At 49.3% G+C, this 21,730-nt stretch overlaps 1 protein-coding gene across 3 annotated transcripts in view; it reads right to left on the reverse strand.

The window, feature by feature from the left end:
- Positions 1-9,754: 9,754 nt before the first annotated feature.
- Positions 9,755-21,730, reverse strand: part of PIK3R2 (phosphoinositide-3-kinase regulatory subunit 2) — a 29,617-nt gene continuing 17,641 nt past the window's right edge. For 2 of the 3 annotated variants that reach the window (XM_021008883.2, XM_021008884.2), the window contains exons 9-16: positions 21,377-21,475; positions 20,871-21,051; positions 19,582-19,707; positions 18,227-18,369; positions 17,605-17,781; positions 14,829-14,900; positions 13,233-13,403; positions 9,755-12,975 (exon numbers count right to left, since the gene is read on the reverse strand). In XM_021008883.2, coding sequence (XP_020864542.1) covers positions 12,780-12,975; positions 13,233-13,403; positions 14,829-14,900; positions 17,605-17,781; positions 18,227-18,369; positions 19,582-19,707; positions 20,871-21,051; positions 21,377-21,475 — 1,165 coding nt within the window. In that variant the 3' untranslated portion in view covers positions 9,755-12,779. The other variant, XM_078154157.1, reaches the window with a different exon arrangement.

Below are 21,730 nucleotides of genomic sequence, written 5' to 3' on the forward strand. Positions count from 1 at the left end.
GTGTGTCATATGTCAACCTAAATTCTGATTAAAAAAAAAAGTATCACCTCTTTAAATACAAAATGAGAAAAGAAAAAAACAAAAACAAAAAACCAGTGCTGTGTATGCAGCACACCATGGGAGGGGATTAAATACAGAGCAATGGATTTCCATTTCAAGAAAACCTATCTAATAAATACTACACATCGTTTTCAAAGCTGCCCAGCTTTTCTTTGCTCCCTTTTTGTTTTCTTTTGTTCTTTTTACCCTTTTCCCCTCTCTGGGGAGATCACTATGTACCATTACTGTCATGATCTGTTATAAAATCTCTGAAAAACTGTATGAAGACATCCCACAAGATTGCAGTTAAGTATTCCACTTAACTGGAGTAACAGGATACAATCCTATCAAGATACTAGGAAAACAAATTCCTCCAGGTCTAGTCTCTCATCAATAATGACTGCTTTAAAGAAATTTTAAAAAGAAAAGTATCACCTCGGGAACCTGGGAATTCCCAGGGCTGTTCTGCTACGTAAACACTTCCTATCCCCCATCAGCTCCTCCTTCATAAACCCAAGGGACTTTTGAATTTCTTGTGAATTGCTTTTCTAGGTACATTGGGGGAGGGGGAAGAAGGAAGAGGGTAAGTAGAGGGAGTTCATGGGGTCTGAGAGACTTGGAGGTGAGGGTGGGGAGGTAATCACTGATACAGAAACAGGATGTAGATACCCTGAAACAAATTCCAGAGGAAAAGCCTTTTCAGCTGGGGAAACCTGGAAGGTTCTGCTCTTCCTCTCTGGTCCAGGAAGCCTGTTTCTCACCCAGAGGTTTGAGTTCTGAGGACTAAGGCAAGCAACCCCCAGACTTTTGGGGTCCTTCCTCTCCTGGAATGCTGCTTCTGCAGTATCTCATCTTCCTTCCAACCACTTCCTCTTACCCCATAATGTGGGAGTCACTCAAGGTTGTTTTGTGCTCTGTTATCTTCTATCTTTTCCTTCTCCCTTTGGGTCAACTCATTCCTCCCCATGGGTCACACTTTCCATCCTCCCTTCTACTCAGATCATGTCTCTGAAATGCATGTGGCTCTTCCAGCTTTGACACCATTCCTCAGCTGCCTTCTTCTCCCTGGAGGTGATCTCTTCTATTCTGGCCTTCTTGCCCTGGAACATACTTTTCGCCCTTTTGACCTCCTTCTCCCACTGGTCAGTTCTTCCTGGCATGGCCATGTTGAGTAAAGGTCCACCTCTCCCAGACTCTTTTTAACTCCTGGACTGGTGCTTCCCTCATTAGAATGGAAACTCCTTGAGGGTAGGGGCTCTTTCCTTTTTACTAGTATTTGGATCCCCAATGCTGAACACCCTGCCTAGTCCATAGGAAGCACAAGAAATGCTTCTTCTTTTTTTTAAATTAATTTGATTTGTCAACAATCACTTCCATAAGCTTTTGAGTTTTGAATTTTTCTCCCCCTTCGTCCCTCCCTCCCTCCCCCCTCCCCAAGACTGCATGCAATCTGATATAGGCTATACATATACATTCCTATTAAGCATATTTTCACATTAGTGATATTGTAAGGAAGAATTAGAACCATAGGAGGAACCACAAGAAAGAGAAAACAAAACAAAACAGAAGAAAAAAATAGCAAATAGTACGCTTCAATCTGCATTCAGACTCCATAGTTCTTTCTTTGGATGTGGATAGCATTTTCCATCATAAGACCTTTGGAGATGTCTTAGATCCTTGTATTGCTGAGAAGGACTGAGTCTATCAATATTCCTCATCACACAACATCGCTGTTACTGTGTATAACATGCTCCTGGTTCTGCTCACTTCACCCAGCATCAGTCCATACAAGTCTTTCCAGGTTTTTCTGAAGTCCACCTGCTCATCATTTCCTATAGCACAATAGTATTCCATTACTTTCATATACCACAACTTGTTCAGCCATTCCCCAACTGATGGGCATCCCCTCAATTTCCAATTCTTTGTCACCACAAAAAGAGCTGCTATGAATATTTTTGTACATGTGGGTCCTTTTCCCGTTTGTATGATCTCTTTGGGATACAGCCCTAGAAGTGCTATTGCTGGGTCAAAGGGTATGCACATTTTTATAGCCCTTTGTACATAGTTCCAAATTGCTCTCCAAAATGGTTGGATCATTTCACAACTCCACTCACAATGCATTAGCGTTCCAATTTTCCCACATCTTCTCCAACTTTTATCATTTTCCTGTTTTATCATGTTGGTCAATCTGACAGGTGTGATGTGGTACCTTAAAGTTGTTTTGATTTGCAAGGAAATGCTTCTTCTTGTTACTGAAGTCAGGTTGTCTGTGTTTGTGTCCCTTGGGTCCCAGAGGACAAGGACTAAACTTTATTGAAACTTTGAATGAATGAATGGATGAATGAAAAGGCATTTGGATCAAGCCCAGCAAATAGCATAACCCAATGGCCTCAAAGCCAGGAAGAACTGACTCAGACTGGCTGTGATCTGGGCTCCGCTCTCAGTGCTTCCAACAGCTCTCTCCAGCCCTCTAAGTGGCAAAGCAGGTACCAACTGGCATTGGCAGAGGGAGTATCTTCTGCTGGGAGTTCCCCTCCCATTGAAACCATGGATCCTGTCCCAGTCCCCATCTTCCCCAGCACTAAGTACAAGGAGATGCCCTTTGAAGGACTCCAGGCCTTTGTCCAGGCTGTGTCCCACACCAGAACAACTCTCCTTCCTCATCTTCACCTCCTGGCTCCCTTCAAGGCCTAGCTAAAATCTCCCCTTCTGTAGGAAGCCTGTTCCAGTTCACCTTGATTCTAGTGCCTTCCCTCAGTTGATTAGCTCCCATTTGTCCTGTCTGTGGCTTGTTTGTCCAGTAAGGTTTGCCTATTGTTTCCTCCATTAGCCTGTGAGCTCCCTGAAGGCAAGGACTGCCTTGTGCCTTGCTTTGTATGGCCAGTGCCTAGCATGGTGCCTGGCACCCAAAAAGTACTTAATAAATGCATGTTGAAGCAGCACCATCGGAACATCAACTATGATTAACTTAGCTCTTCTCAGCAGTGCAATGATCCAAGACAATTCCAAAGGACTCAGGCTGGAAAATGCTAACCACATCCAGAGAAAGAACTGAGGGTATCTGAATGCAGATAGAAGCATGCTATTTTCACTTTCTTTATTTTTTGTGTTCTTTCCCTTTTGTTCTTTCTTCTTTCACAATATGACTAATATGGAAATAGGTTTTACATGATTGCATATATATAACCTTTATGCTCGCCATCTTAGAGAGGGGGTAAAGGGAGGGAGAAAATTTGGAACTCAAAATTTTATTTAAAAAAATGAATATAAAAAATAGTCTTTACAAGTAATTAAAAAAAATAAAATACTATTTTAAAAATACTTGTTAACTTTACTTGACTCCTGGAATTATAGCTCTAGCCCTGGCTTCTTTCCTAAACTCCTGTCAGGTCTACTCCTTCCTGGTTATGTATCCCACCAGTACCCTAAACTCACAGTCAGCATCTTTCCACCAAGACCTGCTCTTCCTCCCAGCTTTCCTCTTCAGCCTTTCTTCTTACCCTGAACAAAAGTTAGAAAATTGAGGTTCTTATCCTGATTTCTGGGGGTGATCTTGGAAATTCACTTCCCCCCCTCGGGCCTGAGTTTCATCCTCCGTAGATCAAGAGGGTTGGTCTAGAAGACACAGAAAGCCTCTTTCAGCAATGTCAGTTTGTGATGCACTATCTAAACGTCTAACCACCTGGTGGGTTTTTTATGCCCCTTCACAAAATGTCCTCTCATCCCTGATAAGGAGTTGTCTAGCCTTTTGGACAAGACTTTCCCTAAAGGGGAACCCATTACCTCTTGAGGTGCTTCATTCCAGTTTCTCCATTGCTCAATTTCTGAGGAATTTTTTTTTCTGACATCAGGACAAAATTCCTAAATATTTCCTCTCTCTGAATTTTCTCTCTTGGTCCCAATTCTTTCCTCTGGGTCCAAGCAGATCAAATACAATTTCTTAACAGTAACATCTAGCATTTATATAATGCTTTGAGGTTTGCTAAGTTCTTTATAAACATGATCATATTAGATCCTCACAGCAACCCCCTGGGAGGTAGATGTTATTATTATCCCCATTTTACAGATGAAGAAACTGAGGCAAACAGAGGTGAAGTGACTTGCTCGGGGTCACACAGCTAGGGAGGGTTTGAAGCTGGATTTTAACTCAGGTCTTCCTGACTCTAGGCTCAGGGGTCTTATCCACTGTGCCCCCTAGCTGCCTTCCACATGACAGCCTTTCATATATTTGAAGAAAGCTATCACATCCTCTGAAGTTTTCTCATCCCTAAGTTCCTTTAAACCACTCACTGACAAGACATAACCTTCATTATCCTTGTTTCCTTCCTCTGGCTCTTCAATGTCCTTTCAAAACCTGCTGTCGATTTGGGGAATAGCTGAACAAATTGTCCTACGTATGTATATTACAGTGTAATACTGCAATTGACAAGGTTCTTATCCTGTAAGAACTTAATATAATGAAGAATTCAGAAAAACTTAGGAAGAACCACATGAACTGATGCAGAGCAAAGTGAGTAGAAAATCAGGAAAGCAATTTACACAATCACCACAAGAGGCTACGGGGGAAATGGCCTTGAAAGACTTCAGACCGCTTCTCAGGCGAGCATCCCATCCTAATTTCAGAGGATGGATGGTAAAGCATATCTCCCAGCTCTAAGTATGGTGGAAGCAGATGGCCAGGTGGAGAATAAGGCAGGTGTTTCTACTCATGGCCAATGTGTTGGCTAGTTTTGCTTGATTATGCTTATTTGTTACAAGATGGAATTCTAGTGGTTGTAAAAAGGGTAGGGAGGAGTCTTTGGGAGGTCTCATTAACAGTGGGAAAAAAAAAAGATTTGAAACTTAAAAAAAAAAAATTGTTCCCCAGACCAACACAACACTCTAATGTTGGATAGAGTCCATCTATTCAACATTGGACAAACCCTAGGGTAGAGCTGACCTGTTTGATGGGTGACTGGCTGCCCGGCCTAAACTGATCAATCTATAATCATTTATCAAACTCCACTGAACTTTGCCTTGACCATTAGGCAGGCCTAGCCATTTACCACCTGCCCAGAGGCTGTAACCCCCAACATCATTCCCCAACATGCTTTGTCCAAGGAGTCAAACATACAGCATTATGGCTGTAGGGAAAGGCATGGCAATCTATTATCTTAGCACTATTCCTAGTACTAGACTAAATTCCTAGACTCAGAATCCCTGTGATTCAGAGGCACAGGCCATAAGGGAGAATATCCCTTTCTTGGCTACCCCTCATGCCCATTCCTGTCAGTTCCAACTCTCTTTGTCCCTATTCTACTCAACCTGCTTTCCATTTTGCCCCCATTCCATTGGTAACAAACATCCTTTCAAATTTCCTCTCATGCTTCTTCCTTCTTGGCAAAAAATGGAAACCTGGCTTCCCTCACAAGAGACTGCACCTCTGGGCATCTTCTCCAGCTCTGGATGGACCTCTATCCAGGCCCTCCCCCTTTCCCCTCTGACCCCAGAGTGGTCCAGTAGGAGGAGAAAGCACACTCTCATACACACTCATCATTCACCAACTTCTCCTTCTCTGGGTTTCCTAATTTGTTACCCGATACAGATCTTGGTGACCATTCTCAACCGCCACCACCTGTATCATTCTTCCTCCTTTCTTTTTTTTTTATTTCACTAAATACATCCCAATTACAAAAAAAAATTAACAGTAATTTTTAAATATTGAGTTCCAGATTCTTTCCCTGTCTCCTGCCCCTTCCCCCTTCTTCCTCCTTTCTTGAGGAGTTCCATGCCTGGCTCACAGTTCTCCTTCCCACCCCAACCCAGGCCCTCATACTTGGGAAGCTCAACCTACAAGTTGATTTTCCTTCAAACGTCCTTGCTTTCGAGCTCATCGAGACCCCCGGCTTTCCTGACCTTCTCCTTCACTCCGCCTCAGCCTCACATAGGGATGGCCACACCCTTGAGCTCATCCTCACCCCTATGTATTTGTCCTTCATAATCCATAATTTTGAAATTCCTGTCTGAGAACATAAACTTCTTTCCTTCCAGCTCTCCCCGTGACACTTTCCTCCTAAACCCAGTCTCTCTCTTCCCTACAACCTTTAGTAGCTCACTCCATTCCCTCCCTACTTTCCCAGGCCAGCCACCATCCTTGCTCTGGCTTCACTTTCCTCCTTTCAAAATCTTGACCCTATAGTTAACCAGCTTGGCTTTACCCTTTCTTTTATCCTTGAATGCATTGCCTAGCAATTCCAATTGCTACTTATCCCTTTCCAAACCCCAACCCTGGATTACTTCACCATCTGCCTTCTGGGGGCAGCCAGGTTGACAGTGAAGACTCATCTTCCTGAGTTTAAATCTGGCTTCAGACACTTATTTAGCTGAGTAACCCTGTGCATGTCACTTAACCACGTCTGCCTCATTAAATAAGCTGGAGAAAGAAATGGCAAACCACTCCAGTATCTTTGTTGAGAAAACCCCAAATGAGAGTTGGACACCACTACAAATGACTGAACAACAACAAAGCTACCTTCTCTGCTCCAACATAAGCACTGTTGAATGCCAATGGAGGAGATCATAATACTGCACTGAATAGGTCCACTCCAAATTCTTGTCCTATAATCTCAACCGTGTTCTCCCTGCAGCACCTCCATCTTTTTAGTCTTCCCCAATCTCTCTAATCCACTCCCCTCAGCATCTATTCCAAAGCAATTCTCTGAAGTTATCTATACTACACCCTTCCTCTCAGCGACAGCCCTGCATCCCAAGCTTCCTCTTCCCTCCAATGTTATTCTTCATATCCCTGAATCATGACATACAGCCCACCTCCTAACTCCCTCCTCCTTTGCTCCAGTCTGGAAGGAAGAGGTTGTCCTTTCTTGCAAATGCCAAACTCTCTACTTGTGCCCTTGAGAGAACATTCTCACTGACCCTTTCTTCTGTCAGCAGGCAAGCACAACTTCATGATTTATGTGAAAACTAGGTTTATTACAAGAGAAATGAATGTGCATTTCCCCTTCTCTATGTAGTGAATTTATCACATCCCTTCCCCCTGACTCCCTTTGGAGCATGATCCTTACAAACATGGCCAGACTTCTATATCCTTTAAAAAAAAAAAAAAGGCACCAAACCTTCCCTTGATCCCCTCCAGCTACCATCCTACACCTCCCCTTTTTCATAGTCAGACTCTTAGAATAATTTAGGTGCCCTTTTCTCACCCGCCTCTTGCTTCTCAGCCCTTTATAATCTAGCATCCAATCATATCACTCAACTGAAATATCTTTGAGTTAACCAATGACCTGATGACCTTTTCTCCATCATCCTTGACCTCTCTGCAGCATTTCCTGCCGTGGTCCAATCCCTCCTCTCTCCTGGTTCCTCTCCTATCTGTCTGGTTCCTCTTCACTCCCCTTTGTTTAGATTATCATCCTGGTCCCACTCCTCCATGTATCTGAGGGATCTCTCCTTTCTACAGCTATTACTCACTTGGTCTCATCAGGTCCCATGGATTCAACCCTTTCTTCCGTGCAAATGACTCCCAGATCTCCACATTCAGCTTTAGTCTCTTTCCTAACCTGCAGCCCCACATCACCAATTGCCTACTGACACTTTCAATGCCTTGTGCCCTAGGCATCTCAGACTTAATGTATCGAGACCAGAACTCATTGTTCTTCCCTCTCCTATCCTTCACTTCCCTCCTTCTGTTGTAGGCACCACCATCTTCTTAAGTCACCCAGGTTCATCATCCTCAGCTCTTCTTTCTCCCACATATCCAACCAGTTACCAAGTCTTGCCGATTTCACTTCCACAGTCTCTTCCATCTGTCACTTTCTTTCCACTCACAGTCATTACCCAAGCTCAAGCCCCCTTCACCTCCTATCCGGAGCAACGCAACAGTCTTCTAACTGATCTCCCTTTCTCCATCTCTCTTTTTTTGCAATCCCTCTTCCATACAACTGCCAAATTGTTATCTGTCTAGGTCACATCCCTTCCCCCGCCCCCAGAAGCTCTAACTCTTTTCCTTCTGGGATAAAATACAAATTCCTCTGTTGGCCTTATAAAGCCTTGCATAACCTGATCCATTCCTACGTTTTCTCACACCTAATACCCCTCCTCCCATGTACTCAGTGATCAGTGACATGGACCTCCTGGTTATTCTCCCCACAGCCTCCGTCTCCCTACTCTGGACATTTTCACTGGTTGTCCTTCCTGCTGGGAACTTCCTTCCTCATCTCCTGCCTCCTGGCATAACCAGTTTCCTTCAAGTCCTAGCTCAAAATCCCACCTTCTGCCCCAAACCTTTCCCAATCCCCCTTCATTCTGGTGCCTTCCCTCCAATGATCATCTCCGATTTAGCCTGTCCATAGATCGTTGGTGTTGTCTCCCATTAAACTGTGAGCAGGCACTGTCGTTGTCTGGCACCTAGAAGGTGCTTAAAAAATGCCAGTTGCCTGAACGGCTTTAGAAACTCTTCCTGCCTGGTTCCAGTATATCTTGGGAGGGTTACTGCATGTCCTCTCTTCCACATGCTTCATGCTACAGTTTAACTGCTTGGCTTGCTGTTACATTCCATGCCTTTACCCAGCCTGTCCCTCCCACCTGGCATCTGCTCCCTCACTTTTTTTGGATCTTAGATCCCACTTATACTTCAAAGCCCAGTTCAGGAACCACCTCCTACAGGAAACCCATCCTGATGCCCTCTGTTGTGAGTCCTCCCCAGCAAAACAAACAAACAAACAAACAAACCTATATGATTTCTGATAAATTTTTCCAGTCATTTTGTCCCAATAAAACACAATCTCCTTGAAGGCATGGACTGTTTTGTTTCATTTTTAGTCAAATGATCAATAAGCATTTAAGGGCCCAAGCACATTCAAGGGTTTCTCCCCAGAAAGAGGGCTCACCCCTTCCCCAGACCAAGGCACCAGAAAGGCATCTCTTCCTGAAGCCCAAGATCACTGGTACTTTTCAGCTGCCACTCTTCTAGATCCAGCAGTCCCCTAGTATTATGTTTCATCTTTTAAGATCCTCGTTAGCCTGGGTAGACATTGTCAGGAGGCAGACCTCAGCCCTATGTAAAGCAAAGTTGGAAACCAGAGCTCTGAATGAACAGGTTTCATCGGGAGGTAGTGAGCTTCTCTTGAGGGATCATCTCAGGCATGGGCTGGATGGGTGGGCCCTTGTAAGGTATGGAGGGGAACACAAGCTCAGTCAGGTAGAGTGGAATGAACTAGGGGTTTAGAAAATCAGCTAATTTGGGGGGGAATGCTGTCTTTGCCAATTATCTGTGACCTGGGGAAAGTCACTTATGTGGGTCTCATTCTTCCCCAAGTGCAAAATGAAGGGGTTGGCCTAGGTAACTTTTAAAGTTCCTTCCCAGCCTTTGACTGATGATCTGGGGACTCTGAGGGACTCTCTTCTGGCCTGCATTTTATAGATGAGGAAACAGGTCCAGAGGGGTCACACCTTGCCCAAGATGATCCAGTAGCATAGTGCCAGCATTCAAACCCAGCTCGCATGTTCTCATGCCCAGCCTGCCTTCCTGGACCTTCTGGGGGAAGCACACACAAACATGGCACCCGAGCCTTCCCCAGAGTCCTGTGGAGACACCTACAGCACCATTAATGATGACTTTTTATTTCTCACCTCGAAGTACCACCCAGAACCAGCCCCCCAGTATCTACTGGCTCTTTGACCATGACAGACGGCTTCTTGGAACCACAGAGAACAGAAGGCCAGCTAAGCATTTATTGCATATCTAACCTTCCCCAACACAGCCCTCCTTCCATCTTTAAGTAAAAAAAAAAAGTTTTTCCTTTAAAAACAAAATCAACCACAAATAAGAAAAGCCAAAAAAAAAAAACTTCCCAGAATGGCCCAACCAGCGGCCCTCTGTGCCCCAACTCAGTTATATTTTTTTTTCCCCTAAGGGGTCTCTCCACACTCATTCACCCAGAGTCCCCTGGGAAGGGAAGTGCAAAGGTCATCTCACCTCAGGGGGCTAGGCTAGGCAGGCACCCTGACCCCAAGGGGACTAAGGAGGGAGGAGGAAGCTGCATCAGCCCATAGGACCAGTCAGAGAGTTGTAAACAAACAAACCTAGCTAGCTTATATTAGAAAAGAGGATATTAGGGGTGTGGGGAGGTCTTCATGGGGCTCCAAGGGGGAAATGAAGCTATGGTGGACTTCCTGGGGGAACTCCATGTTCCCTGGTCACAGCTAAAGCTGCAGACCTAGCCTCACACAAAGGTTTCAGTTCTCAGTAAACCCAGCTTCTTGAGAAGGGAAGTTAAGCTGTGTGCCCCACCCGGCCCCAGCCCCAAGTCACACTCCCAAGGAAGGGATGGAAGGGATTTTACAATGACCTGCCCAAGGGCAGCTGGCTCAGGGGCCCCCCTGGCTTGGAGGGAACTCTTATAGTACCATCCTGTGGTGCTGCGAGAGTTTAAACAAAAACACCCGTTCCCCAAACTGGCTGGTCCAGAAGCCAGAGCACAGGCCTCCCAATATAGGGATTAAGCCCATATCGGGTGTCTATGATAGAGCAAACCTTATGGTAAGTCCCTTTTAAAATTTTAACCCCAGAATATGTCAGAGGCAGCATATTTCTACCTGGCTGCCCCTGGAGTCACGGTCTGTGGGATTCGAGGGAAGAAGGGGGGTGGGGCCCAGAGCCTCTGACCCCCAACCCCCACCCCGGTTCTATGGCTTATTTATGGGTCTGGGGTTGCATTGTGGGGCAGGAAGGCTTTAAGTGGCTTAGAGGGAGGAGAGGAGGGGGATGGCTCTTGGCCCCCAAAGGCAGTGTGGGGGGGACTGCAGGACCCAGACTCCTAAGAGGAGCCACTGCTCTGGTCGCTGCTCCAGGCACCTAGGACCTTATCCTCCTGCCGAGGGGTAAGGATGGGATCCTGCTTCTGCTCCCAAGTTTAAAGTCCCAACCGGGCTAGAAGAATGAGTGCGGATTGTGGCTTGGGCATAATGACCCTGACCTCTTGGAGTAGGCTTAACAGATAAGTGGGCCTGAGAGAGGGGAACAGAGTAACCAGGAGGTCTGTGACCCAGAGGGAGGGTGACTGAGGTCAAGTTCACTACACACTCCCAGATCGAGGCGCCCCCCCCCACACTCTCTTGAGCAGAGATCCACACACTGGGAAATACCCTCTGCAGAGTCAACTCCGAAGGTTCATTCATATGTGGAGGTAGTCCTCCCCTCAGCCCCAGCAGGACACACCCCCTAGGTGCCCATATATTCAAAGAAACACCCTCCCTGGAACATAAAACCCCAGAGAGGGACACTTCCCATGGGACGACACTGTCCCAGAGACCCGCTTTGACACACACTTTCTTCCTGCTACCCTCTCCTACACAGTGGAAGTACCTCGGAAGCTATGCAGCAAAGGTCTGCCTCTTGACCAAGAGCCCTTTCTCAGCCACACACACAGGAAACATGTTCCTGTCTCTGCCCTGTAGTTACCCCATGGAGTCCCCGGCCACTCACGGCCTCTGCATGAGAGGCCAAGGCCCAGGGAGGGAGGGGTGGGGCGTGGCACTAGTCCCTATGGCTTTGATCAAACGCCATCATTTGACAGATGAGGAAACTGAGGCCCAGAAAGGCTAGGGGAAGTGTCCAAGATCCTACAGCAAGTAGGGGGCAGAGGGCAGGAGCAACAGCTAGAGTGAGACCCTGCCACGCTCCCAGCCTCTGGGACACAAGGTTGGACATCAAGCATGGGAGGCTGCCTGCAGCACCAATAACGAGGGTGAGGAGGAGGGGAGTCGGGAGCCATAACCCGGGATGTTCTCCCTCCTGTAGCTGTAGGGACGCAGGGTTTGCCCTCTGACCCCTTGAGCACCAGGAGTCAGCAGATGGCCCCAACAGGAAGAGTGCCGAGCTGAGGGTCGGTAGACTTGGTTCAAGTCTCCAGACTCTTCTCACTGCATGGCTCCCACACAAGGAAAACCACTATGTGGAGCTGTTCTAAAGTGGAACAAAGGGGCTTTCTGCAGCAGGAAGCAGTGCGCACCCCATCGCTGAAGGTGTTCAAGCAGAGGCGAGAACCCTGGGGATCTAGTGGAGGGGACTCCTGTTCAGGGAGGTCCAAAGGGAACCAGATGCACTCTGAGGTCCCCTTCCAACCTGGCCCGGGGGCCTCAGTTTCCCCATCTGCAAAGTACATTGAACTAGATGATCCCTAAGGTCTCTGGCAGTCTCCGAGGGTTCCCCAGGAACCCCTGCTGTCACAGTGGACAGGGCCAAGGGGTTTGAGAATGTGGCTAACTTCTAAGAGCTTCAGACCAACCTGGAGGCGAGCGTTGGGGTTCATCTCCTCCTCAAGGCATCCCTCCCAGGGGCGGGTCAGGGACAAATCTGGGTGACCAATGGACCGTGACCAAAATTAACCAGTCCACTTCCCCTTCTGGCTGAAATGAAGGGGGAGACACGTGCATGCACACTCAGGCACACATGCAAACACGCACACGTGCATACGTATACACAAACACACACACACACACACACACACACACACACACACACACACACACACACACACACACACACACACACCCCTTGGTCCAGCCACGAGACCCTAACTCCTGCAGGGAGCCGCAGGGCTGGTCTGGGGGCCTTCATCAGTGGGAAGTCCAGGACGAGGGCAGGGGCAGGCAGTGAGAGGTGAAGGGCCGTGGCTCCTAAGCAGACCTCGGTTCCTGCAGCTCCCCTCCTCGCCACCGTCCTGCCCAGCAGGCCAGGCCTCTCAGCGGGCAGGCGGTGGTGGAGACAGCACGGGGTGGGCCAGCGTCACATTGAGGGAGTCGTTATGCTGAACCAGCGACGTATGCTTGTAATGTAGCACCAAGTCCTTGAGGGAGGCGTACAGGTTGTAGGGCTCGGCAAAACCATAGCCGGTCACCGTTTTGTAGATGACGCAGTGTTTGGTGTCTCCGTCCACCCTGAGAGGCAAGAGAAGGCAGAGCTGGCCCTCGGTGTGCCCCCGACTCAGGCACCAGCCTGTCACCAGAAGCCGGGCCTTGACCTTGCTTTGGGGGAGGAGGGAATGTCCAGGGACTCTAGTGACGGCCTGCAGCTCAGGGCCTGACCTTGCTTTGAGGGAGGAGGGAATGTCCAGGGGACCCTAGTGACAGCCTGTAGCTAAGGAGCTGTCCTCCCATCTGCCGGCCTGGCCCAGGCCAGTCCTGAGTATACTTACACCACCGAACAGGCGTAGCATCCCCGCTGGCTGCTCTCACGGATGAGGAAGGTGCCATCCCGCTTGCCACTCAGCATCTCCTCTGCCCGACCTCGGTTGATCTTCCCAACGTACCACGTCCGCTCCTCCTGATGGGGCAGGTCCTCTTCCTCATCCACCATAGAATACTGGCTGTGGGTGTGGGCAGAGTTAGGCAGGGACGGCCTCAGAGCCTCCCACGCCCCTCCGGGGGAGGACTCCCAGGGAAGAGGGCAGGCATGTCTTATCCTCTGTGCTTAGCACAGTGCCTGGCACGCAGTAGGCCTTTAATAAATACTGAGTGATCAGCATTCCTGCTCGCCTCATCTCTGATTCCTGGCTTCCCCAACCTCCTTCAACACCCAACTCAAAGCCTGCCTTCCTGAGAAGCCTTTCCCTATCCCCGCCAGTGCATTCCCTCTGGGATTACTGCTTATTTACACCCTACATAGCATAGACAGTCCACCATATTGTCTCCCATCTCCGGGACATAGCATGGAACCTGGCTCCCAGTGAGTGCTGAGGGCCCCTCAACTCTTCTGGTTCCTCTCCCCCTCCCAAGGCCCAAACTTTTCTCTTTTCCTGCCTGGAAGGAGGCTGGGCTCACCAAGCCAGTGCACCCCACCCAAGAGGCATTCATGATGTGATTACTATACACCGGGTGTTGGGCACACACAGACAGACCCTGCCTTCATGGAGCTACCTAACAGGGAAGGGGAGGGGGCCACAACAACCTGGTTACCAGGCAAGTCTATACAGGATTACTTGGGCAGAAAACACCATAGTGGGTGGAGATCAGGAGGGGCTTCCCTGAAGAGGCCTTGAAGGAAGTGAAAGCCTGACAGGTGGAAGGGAGGAGGGAGAGCCCAGGCAGACAGGATGGTCCAGGGCTCAGCACCTCCGTCCGGCATCGGTGAAGGGGTAGACAGACACCACCACCCTTGGTCTCTTCTCTCAGGTGGCAGTTCTTCCCAAATCACTCAATTAACAAGTATTTATTATGTGCCAGTTACTAAGCTAGAAGCTGGACCACTCAGACCAGGGATTCTTAACTTGGGGAATCCACAAACTTGATTAAAAAATCTGTATATTTTTGGATAAATGTGTTTTGATGGGATTGGTTTCTGTTGTAATCCTATGAATTTTATTTTATGCATTTGAAAACCTTATTCTGACAAGGGGTCCACAGACTTCTTCCTCTGCTGGCCAAAGGGGTCCAGGATACAAAGAAGGACATGAACCCCTCTCTCCCTTCCCCACGTTCTTGGAGAGTGTCGCATGTTTGAACCCAGCCCAGAGGCTCCCTGGATACCTGAGTGGGGAGGGGTCCCTGTTACTGCTACGGACACCAACAACTCCCCTTCACGCGGGCAGCTTAAGGTTTACAAGGGTTTTCCTCACAACCCCATTTTACAGATGAGGAAACTGAGGCTGAGTTAAGTGACCTGCCCAAGGTCACAGAGCTGAGGACTCCAACTCAGGCCTCCTAACTCTAAGGCAGGCTCTTTCTCCACTACTTGATGTGTCCTTCTCCTAAAGAGCCAAACTGAAGGAGGACAAGGGGAGGGGGACACTCACTCTTCAGTATCGTTCTTGATTCCCAGCCACTCATTAATCTTCTTCTGCCGGGCTCCCTTCTGGGTGAGCCACCTGCCAGGTCAGGAGAGAAGAGCCGTCATACCTCATGCCCAACCAGCCTCTGGCTTTTATCAAAGGTCTTTCCCATTCACAGGCTTTATCTGTGTCAAGGAGGGAGGCAAGACGGGAGATTACCACCCCCATTTCACAAACAGAAACAGAGGTCACAAAGGTCTGTGGGTCACAAAGCAATAAAGAACTGGAACCACAAAAGAGGTGCCCGTCCTCCCGGGGACACAGCTGAACAGATAATGATGTACGAGTGAGATGGAATGCCTTTGTGCCATGTAAGATCTGATGGAAGAGATGGGTTCAGAGAAGCCGGCGAGATCTGAATGACTGAAGCAGAGCAAGGGGGACAGAACCAGGACAGCAATTCCCACAATGACATTCAACGGCATCATAAAGACAAACTCTGAAAGTCTAAAGAACTCTCATGGATGCCGGGCCAGCCACGATTCCAGAGGCCCACCCCCAGCAGAGGGCTAACGCCCTCAGGGGGTGGGACGAGACACTGTTTTGGACGTGAGCAATGCAGGGATTTGTTTTGTCTGACGCTGCACATTTGTTACAAGGGTTGTGTGAGGGAGAGAGAGACAATTGATTTTTATTAATTGAAAAAAATGAAATGAAATTTTAAAAAGCACTTGGTCAGGGGAGGGCAAGCAGGAACATATGGAAAGATGGATCTGGAAGAGACTAGAACAGAGAACAGAAGCTACAGAAGGGTGAGAAGGGATCATTAAGTGTTATCATTAACATCATCCATGTTATCCTAAGTGTTATCAAAGATCATCAAGTTCAATCTTCACATTTGATGAAGGATGTTGCTGAGACCCAGAAGGGGGAAGGGAGCCGGTCCAAAGTCACCGAGAAATGGCTATCTAGCCCAATGCATGGTTGGAAAAGAAGCACTCCCACCCCCACCCCCACCACAGCCTTTCTCCAACAACCGCTCATCCAGCTGGGAGCCTGATGAATAAGCAAGAATGCAGGGATCTCCTAGGTCCGCTTTCTTAATGATTTCTTAATGTTTTTCCAGACCTCAAATGGTCTCTCTGTAATGTCCATCTACTGCCTCCAAGGCTGCTGATCCTAGCTCTGGCCTCTGGGAACAAAACAGACCAAACCTAATCCCCCTAGCACACAGCCCTTCAAACACCCGAAGGCATTTTTCACATCCTCCCTAAGATTATTCTCCTTTAGACTAAACACTCCCAGTTACGTCAGTGAAGTGTCTACAGATCACAGGTCTGGAGCAAGAAGGGATCCATGGGCCTCCCACTGGACCCATTTACTTCTCTGCACCAATGGCGCTAGAGAACATTCAACCAGGTGAGTCTATACATGATTGTTCAAGCAGAAGGGTTCTAATTAACTAGAGAGGGTGGAGATTAGGAGGGGCTTCCTGGAGGAGGTGGCCTGTGAGCTGAGCCTTGAAGGAAGGGAGAAGGGAAAACTTTCCAGCCATATAGGGACAGGTGAGGAAACTGAGGTACGCAGACATTATCTGACTCATTTGAAACCACCCAGGTAGTAAATAGCACAGCTAGGATTCTAACCCTGGTCCTCTGAATCCAGAGTCACAAACTTAAGGCCTTTAACCAACCTGGCTTCCTGAAGCATCTAGAGGACTCTTATCAATATTCCCAGCTTATCAATATTCTTCCCTAAACTAGATAGTCAGGAACTGAACACAACAGTCGTACTCCAGAGAGGGTCTAACCCAGACAAAATCCAGTTACGCCCTCAGTAAACCAACCTTAAATTACATCAGCCACACCACATGCACAGTTAGGACTGGTTTATCCTTTGTATTATATCCCCAGAACCTAACAGAGTGCCTGGCATACCTGAAGCGCTTAATAAATGCTTATGGTGACTGAGCTCCTGGGCCATTCAAATTTCTGGACTGGTTTGAGACAAACCCTAGGGGTTACAGTTTGCCTAGTAATTAAGATAAGGTACCACCAGGAAAAGTTGCAACCATTTCCTCCCTTCCCCCTCAGGGGTAAGTCAGCCTCCTGAGGGCAGATTTCACAAACCTCCCAGATAAGAGCAAACATTCCCCACCAACCACCACACAGACAGACACAGACACACACACACACACACATTCGTATTCTCATTCTCTCTCTCTCTCCCTCTCTCTCTCTCTCTCTTTCTAAACACACACACACACACACACTCACACACACACACACTCATTCTCTCTCTCTCTACACACACTTATTCTCTCTCTCTCTATAAATACACACACGCACATGTACACACACACTCATTCTCTCCACACAACACACACACACACACACACACTCTTTCTCTCTCTCTACACACACACATTCTCTCTCTCCACACACACACCACACACACACACACACTCTTATTCTCTCCACACACACACACACACACACGCACACACATACACATTCTTATTCTCTCTACACACACACACACACACACACACACCACACACACACACACACACACACACACACTTTTATTCTCCATGCCACCCCATGGCCCACTCCTGATGGTGGCAGGCACACACTGAAGGAAGGTCCCTGCCCTGGAGGGGTCTGGGCGGGACAGATGCCCTGATGGGGAAGGACGCTGAAGGCAGCTGCGGCTGGGTGCACTGCTAGCCAGCGGCCACAAGGAGGCAGGCTCCCCCCAGGCCCCGAGGTCTAGAGCAGGGCTGGGAGGGGACACTCACACTAGGTACTGGTCCCGGATTTTCCGTAGCTGCATGAGGTCAGGCTTGAGGCTGTTCATGCGTTTGTCTATCTCTCGGTTGTCGGCTGCCTGGGCCCGCAGGTCCTGCTCCAGCTTCATTTTGCTGTCGTGAATCTCTGCTATTCGGGACTTGAGCTTCTCAGAATTCATCAGGATCCTGGAAGGGAGGTAGGTGGGGGTCTTACAGAATCCTAGCCCACAAGACCCTCAGGACACAGCACGTGGGTGTCAGAGACCACCTAGTGTAACACACTCACTCTACAGACTGGGAAACAGAGAGGTCCTCACTTTTTCAAGGTCACAAAGGGAAGCCTGTGGAGGTCGAGAGCAGAAGGGAAAGAATGGGGCAGCAGGTGGACAGCAGGGGGGAGCGCCCTGGGGAAAAGCGACCCTAGGGTTGTGGGAGGATACGGAGGCAGGAGAAATATCCAGGTCAGGGTGGGTAGACAGGGAGAGAAAAGGGGGTGTGGGGGTCCAGACAAAGGGAACGGTGAGAGGCAAACAAGCCCAGGCAAGGAGAGGCGATGAGTAGAGAAGGAAGGGGCCCAAAGCCGCCCCCAACCCCGCCCAGCAATCCCCGGCCACCCTGGGCTGTCGCTCACCGCTGAATCTCCTTCTCATTGCCCTCTCGCCGGAAGCGTTCCAGGTAATCCTTGCTGCACTTTTCCTGTGTCTGGCCCTGCTCCTCAAAGATTTTGATGGTCTCGTTGAAGGCCTCGATGGCTGTGCGCTTCATCTGCAGCTCCTGGGGATGGGGAGAGGTTGGGGGGGGTGTTGGAGCTTTGCCTTTCCTTCCCGGGCAGAGGCAGCAGCAGCAGGGGCCCAGCCCAGCGCGGCCTGGCTGTGCCTGCACTTCCCCCACATCTTAGCGGCCTACCCCCTCCCTTTAGGGAAAGGCCACAGGAACAGGACTGAATGAGCTCTTCAGGGAAGAGATGACCGTCCTGTAAAGCACGGTAAGCAGAGCTGGAAAGGTGTCCAGAAATTCCTTCCCAGTGCTCAATTTCATCGAAATTTAGAGCTCTGTCTCATAGGCTCTCAATGCTGGGAGGGCCCTTAGAACCCAGGATGTCAGAGCTGGGAGGGCCCTTAGAACCCAGAATGTCAGATCTAGGAGGGCCCTCGGAACCCAGGGTATCAGAACTGGGAGGACCCTTAGAACCCAGAATGTCAGAGCTGGGAGGACCCTTGGAACCCAGAATGTTAGAGCGGAGAGGGTCCTTAGAACACAGGATGTCAGAGTTGGGATGGTCCTTAGAACACAGAACATTAGAGCTGGAAGGGCCCTTAAATGTTATCAAATTCATGATTACAAATAGGGAAACTGAGGCCTCCAAAAGGAAAAGGAACTAACAGGAGGAGGTCCCACAGTAAGTCCAGCAGAGCAGGCCTCACACTCAGCTTTCCTGACTCTCCCGTTCACTGTTCTCCCCATTCCACCAGACTTTCTTGCTATTGTTCTGGGTGCTGTAGGGTAGGAAGGGATTTGGCCAGGTAACATTTATTTAGTGTACTTTAAAGTTTACATTTATCATTTACATTCATCCTTGTTTGGGGATACTTTTTGGAATACTTGCTATAACCCTAAGGGATAGGCACTATAGTAATTACCCCCATTTTACAGATGAGGAAGCTGAGAAGGACATTGCCTAATGCTGCGCTGAAGTTGTCTTTTGTAATTTATTCATCCATTCAGTCCTCACGATGCCCACGCCAGGAGGCAAGGCGTGGTGCCTGATACTGGGCCCTCTCCATCCTCATTCCGAGCATATTCTAGGAACCTGGGCCAGGATCTGGGAGGCTGCAGCGACACCCGACCCCCAGCCCTGCTCTGCTGCGAACCCCGGGTTTGGTCACGGGCCCCAGTCCCGGAGGTCGGCCCTGCCCCGACGCCCCCACAACCCTCAGTATTTTCAGAGTCAGGCTCCCAGGGGCAGAGGAGGGACACGTGGGATACCTGGGAAGTACGGGTATATTCCTCATAGAGCAGGTCATATTCTCGGCTCTTGTCCTGGTACTGCTGATGATAAACCTTCAGCTGTTCACCAACGGCCTCGATGCTGTCCTCCTTCACCACCTGGTCCTGGGGGCAGGGGGCAGAGTGAGGCAGGTGAGCTCTCTGGAACCAATCTGGGCCCGACAGGCCCTGAACAGGCCCTAACCTTTTTTTTTGTTTTTGTTTTTTTGGTGAGGCAATGGGGGGGTTAAGTGACTTGCCTAGGGTCACACAGCTCGTAAGTATCACATGTCTGAGGCTGGATTTGAACTCAGGTCCTCCTGACTCCAAGCCAGCATGATGATAACAGTGCGCATTTGGTTAGCAATTTTAAGTGCTTTATACACATCATCTCATCTGATCAACAGATAAACTCTGACCACAGAGGGGAAGGGATTTGCCAGAAGTCACCAGGAATCAGAGGAAAAGCAAGTCAGTCCAATCCAAAAAGGCAATAATTAAGCACCCACTAGGTTCTAGGTACTGTGAGAAGAGAGAGAAAGCAAAACTCAGTGCCTGCCCTCAGGGAGCTTCCATTCCACTGTCTAAAAAAACAAGACAGGACAGTAGTTGACATCACACAGCCTTAGAGTAAGAAGGCACCTTAAGGAGCACCCAGTCCAAGCCCCCCATTTTACAGATGAGAAAACCCCGAGAGGTTAGAGGCCTTGCCCAACACTGCCCAAGTATTCGCTCACGCTTTCGTCAGGAGGCGGCACATGAACTAAGTGAGCACTGATGGAAGCTAAGGCTTCTAAGAGAGAGGTGAGGGGGAGTGCCTTGCAGCCATGGGGGCACAGCCAGTGCAAAGACCCCGTGGTGGGAGATGGAGGTTCCAGATGACACAAAGCTGACAGCAGCTGGCTAATACTCTGACCAATAAACTCAGGGTCCAAAAAAGACGCACGGGTTATGTTTCTAGCTATTTCACACGCTGTCTCCCTCATTATAGCGTATGCTCCTTGGGGCAGGAACTCTGCTTTTGCCTTTCTTTGTCTCTCTGGTGCTTAGCATGATGCCTGGAACACAGCAGGTGCTCAATGACTAGCACACGGTAGGTGCTTAATGAATTTTTGCTGATAGGGAAAGACAGAATGTAATGGGCATAATGTAAAATAAAAAAAATTGGTTGTTTAGCTGTGGCTGTGGCTAGCAAGCAGTCCGAGCTGAGCTCCGCAGGCCCCTGGTCGTTCCCAGTGCACTAGTTGCGCCCCCTCCCCTCCCGGGCAGGACCTCGTCCATCCCCAGACCTGCTGATGCTTGGACACGGGATAGAGCAGCCGAGTGTCCAGCTTGGCATTGTACTGGGCCAGCGACTCGTGTCTGTAGTGGGTGATGAGCTCCACCACGGAGCCAAAGGTCAGGGGCTCGGAGAAGCCGTACTGCCCATCTCGGTGGAAGACTTTGATCAGTTTGTTATTACCGCCCTTCCTGTAGAAGGTAGACGGGGGTCAGGAGCCGGACAAGGCCGGACCACCTCGGGGTCCTGACGGCCCCCCAGGAGGGACGTGGCGAGGCCACGTGGTCACACCTGCGGCCTAGCCTCCCTTGTCACTCTGGGACACTTCCTAAGCTCCCCGCCCCCTTTCCCTGATGGCATTCCTGCAGACCCCACATCGCCAGCCCCACCTTCCCGGGAGCCAGAGCTGCAGAGGACGGCTTGCCAGTTTACAGCTGGGGAAACAGACGGGGCTCCAGGTTGCCAAGCTGGGGAGCCAGGATGTGGACCCCCTTAGATTCCCTAGAGCCCCAGTACCTGAGGGTCAGCGTGTATTCACCCTGGATCTTGCTAGATGCGTCCCGGACGAGGAAGGTACCATCTGGAGTGTCACGAAGTTTCTCATTCACCTCTTCCCTGCAGAGAGGGGGGAGGGGGCTGGATCTTAAGCCAGAGGGGTCTATCCCTGGCCAGATGCCCACAATGCCTTCCTTTTGGGCTGCTAGCAAACCCCCAGCCCACAGAATCATCCTCACCTTGCCCTGGCCCCAGTCACCACCTCACTCTCTCTCTCTTCTCTCTCTCTCTCTCTCTCTCTCTCTCTGTCTCTCCCTCCCCTAGGTCCAGATCTCAAAGCTCACACCAGCCCCATAAGCAATACAGCATGGACTC

The sequence above is a fragment of the Phascolarctos cinereus genome, unplaced genomic scaffold (assembly GCF_003287225.1).
Source record: "Phascolarctos cinereus isolate Bilbo 61053 unplaced genomic scaffold, phaCin_HiC Scaffold_4;HRSCAF=312, whole genome shotgun sequence".
Lineage (NCBI taxonomy): Eukaryota > Metazoa > Chordata > Mammalia > Diprotodontia > Phascolarctidae > Phascolarctos > Phascolarctos cinereus.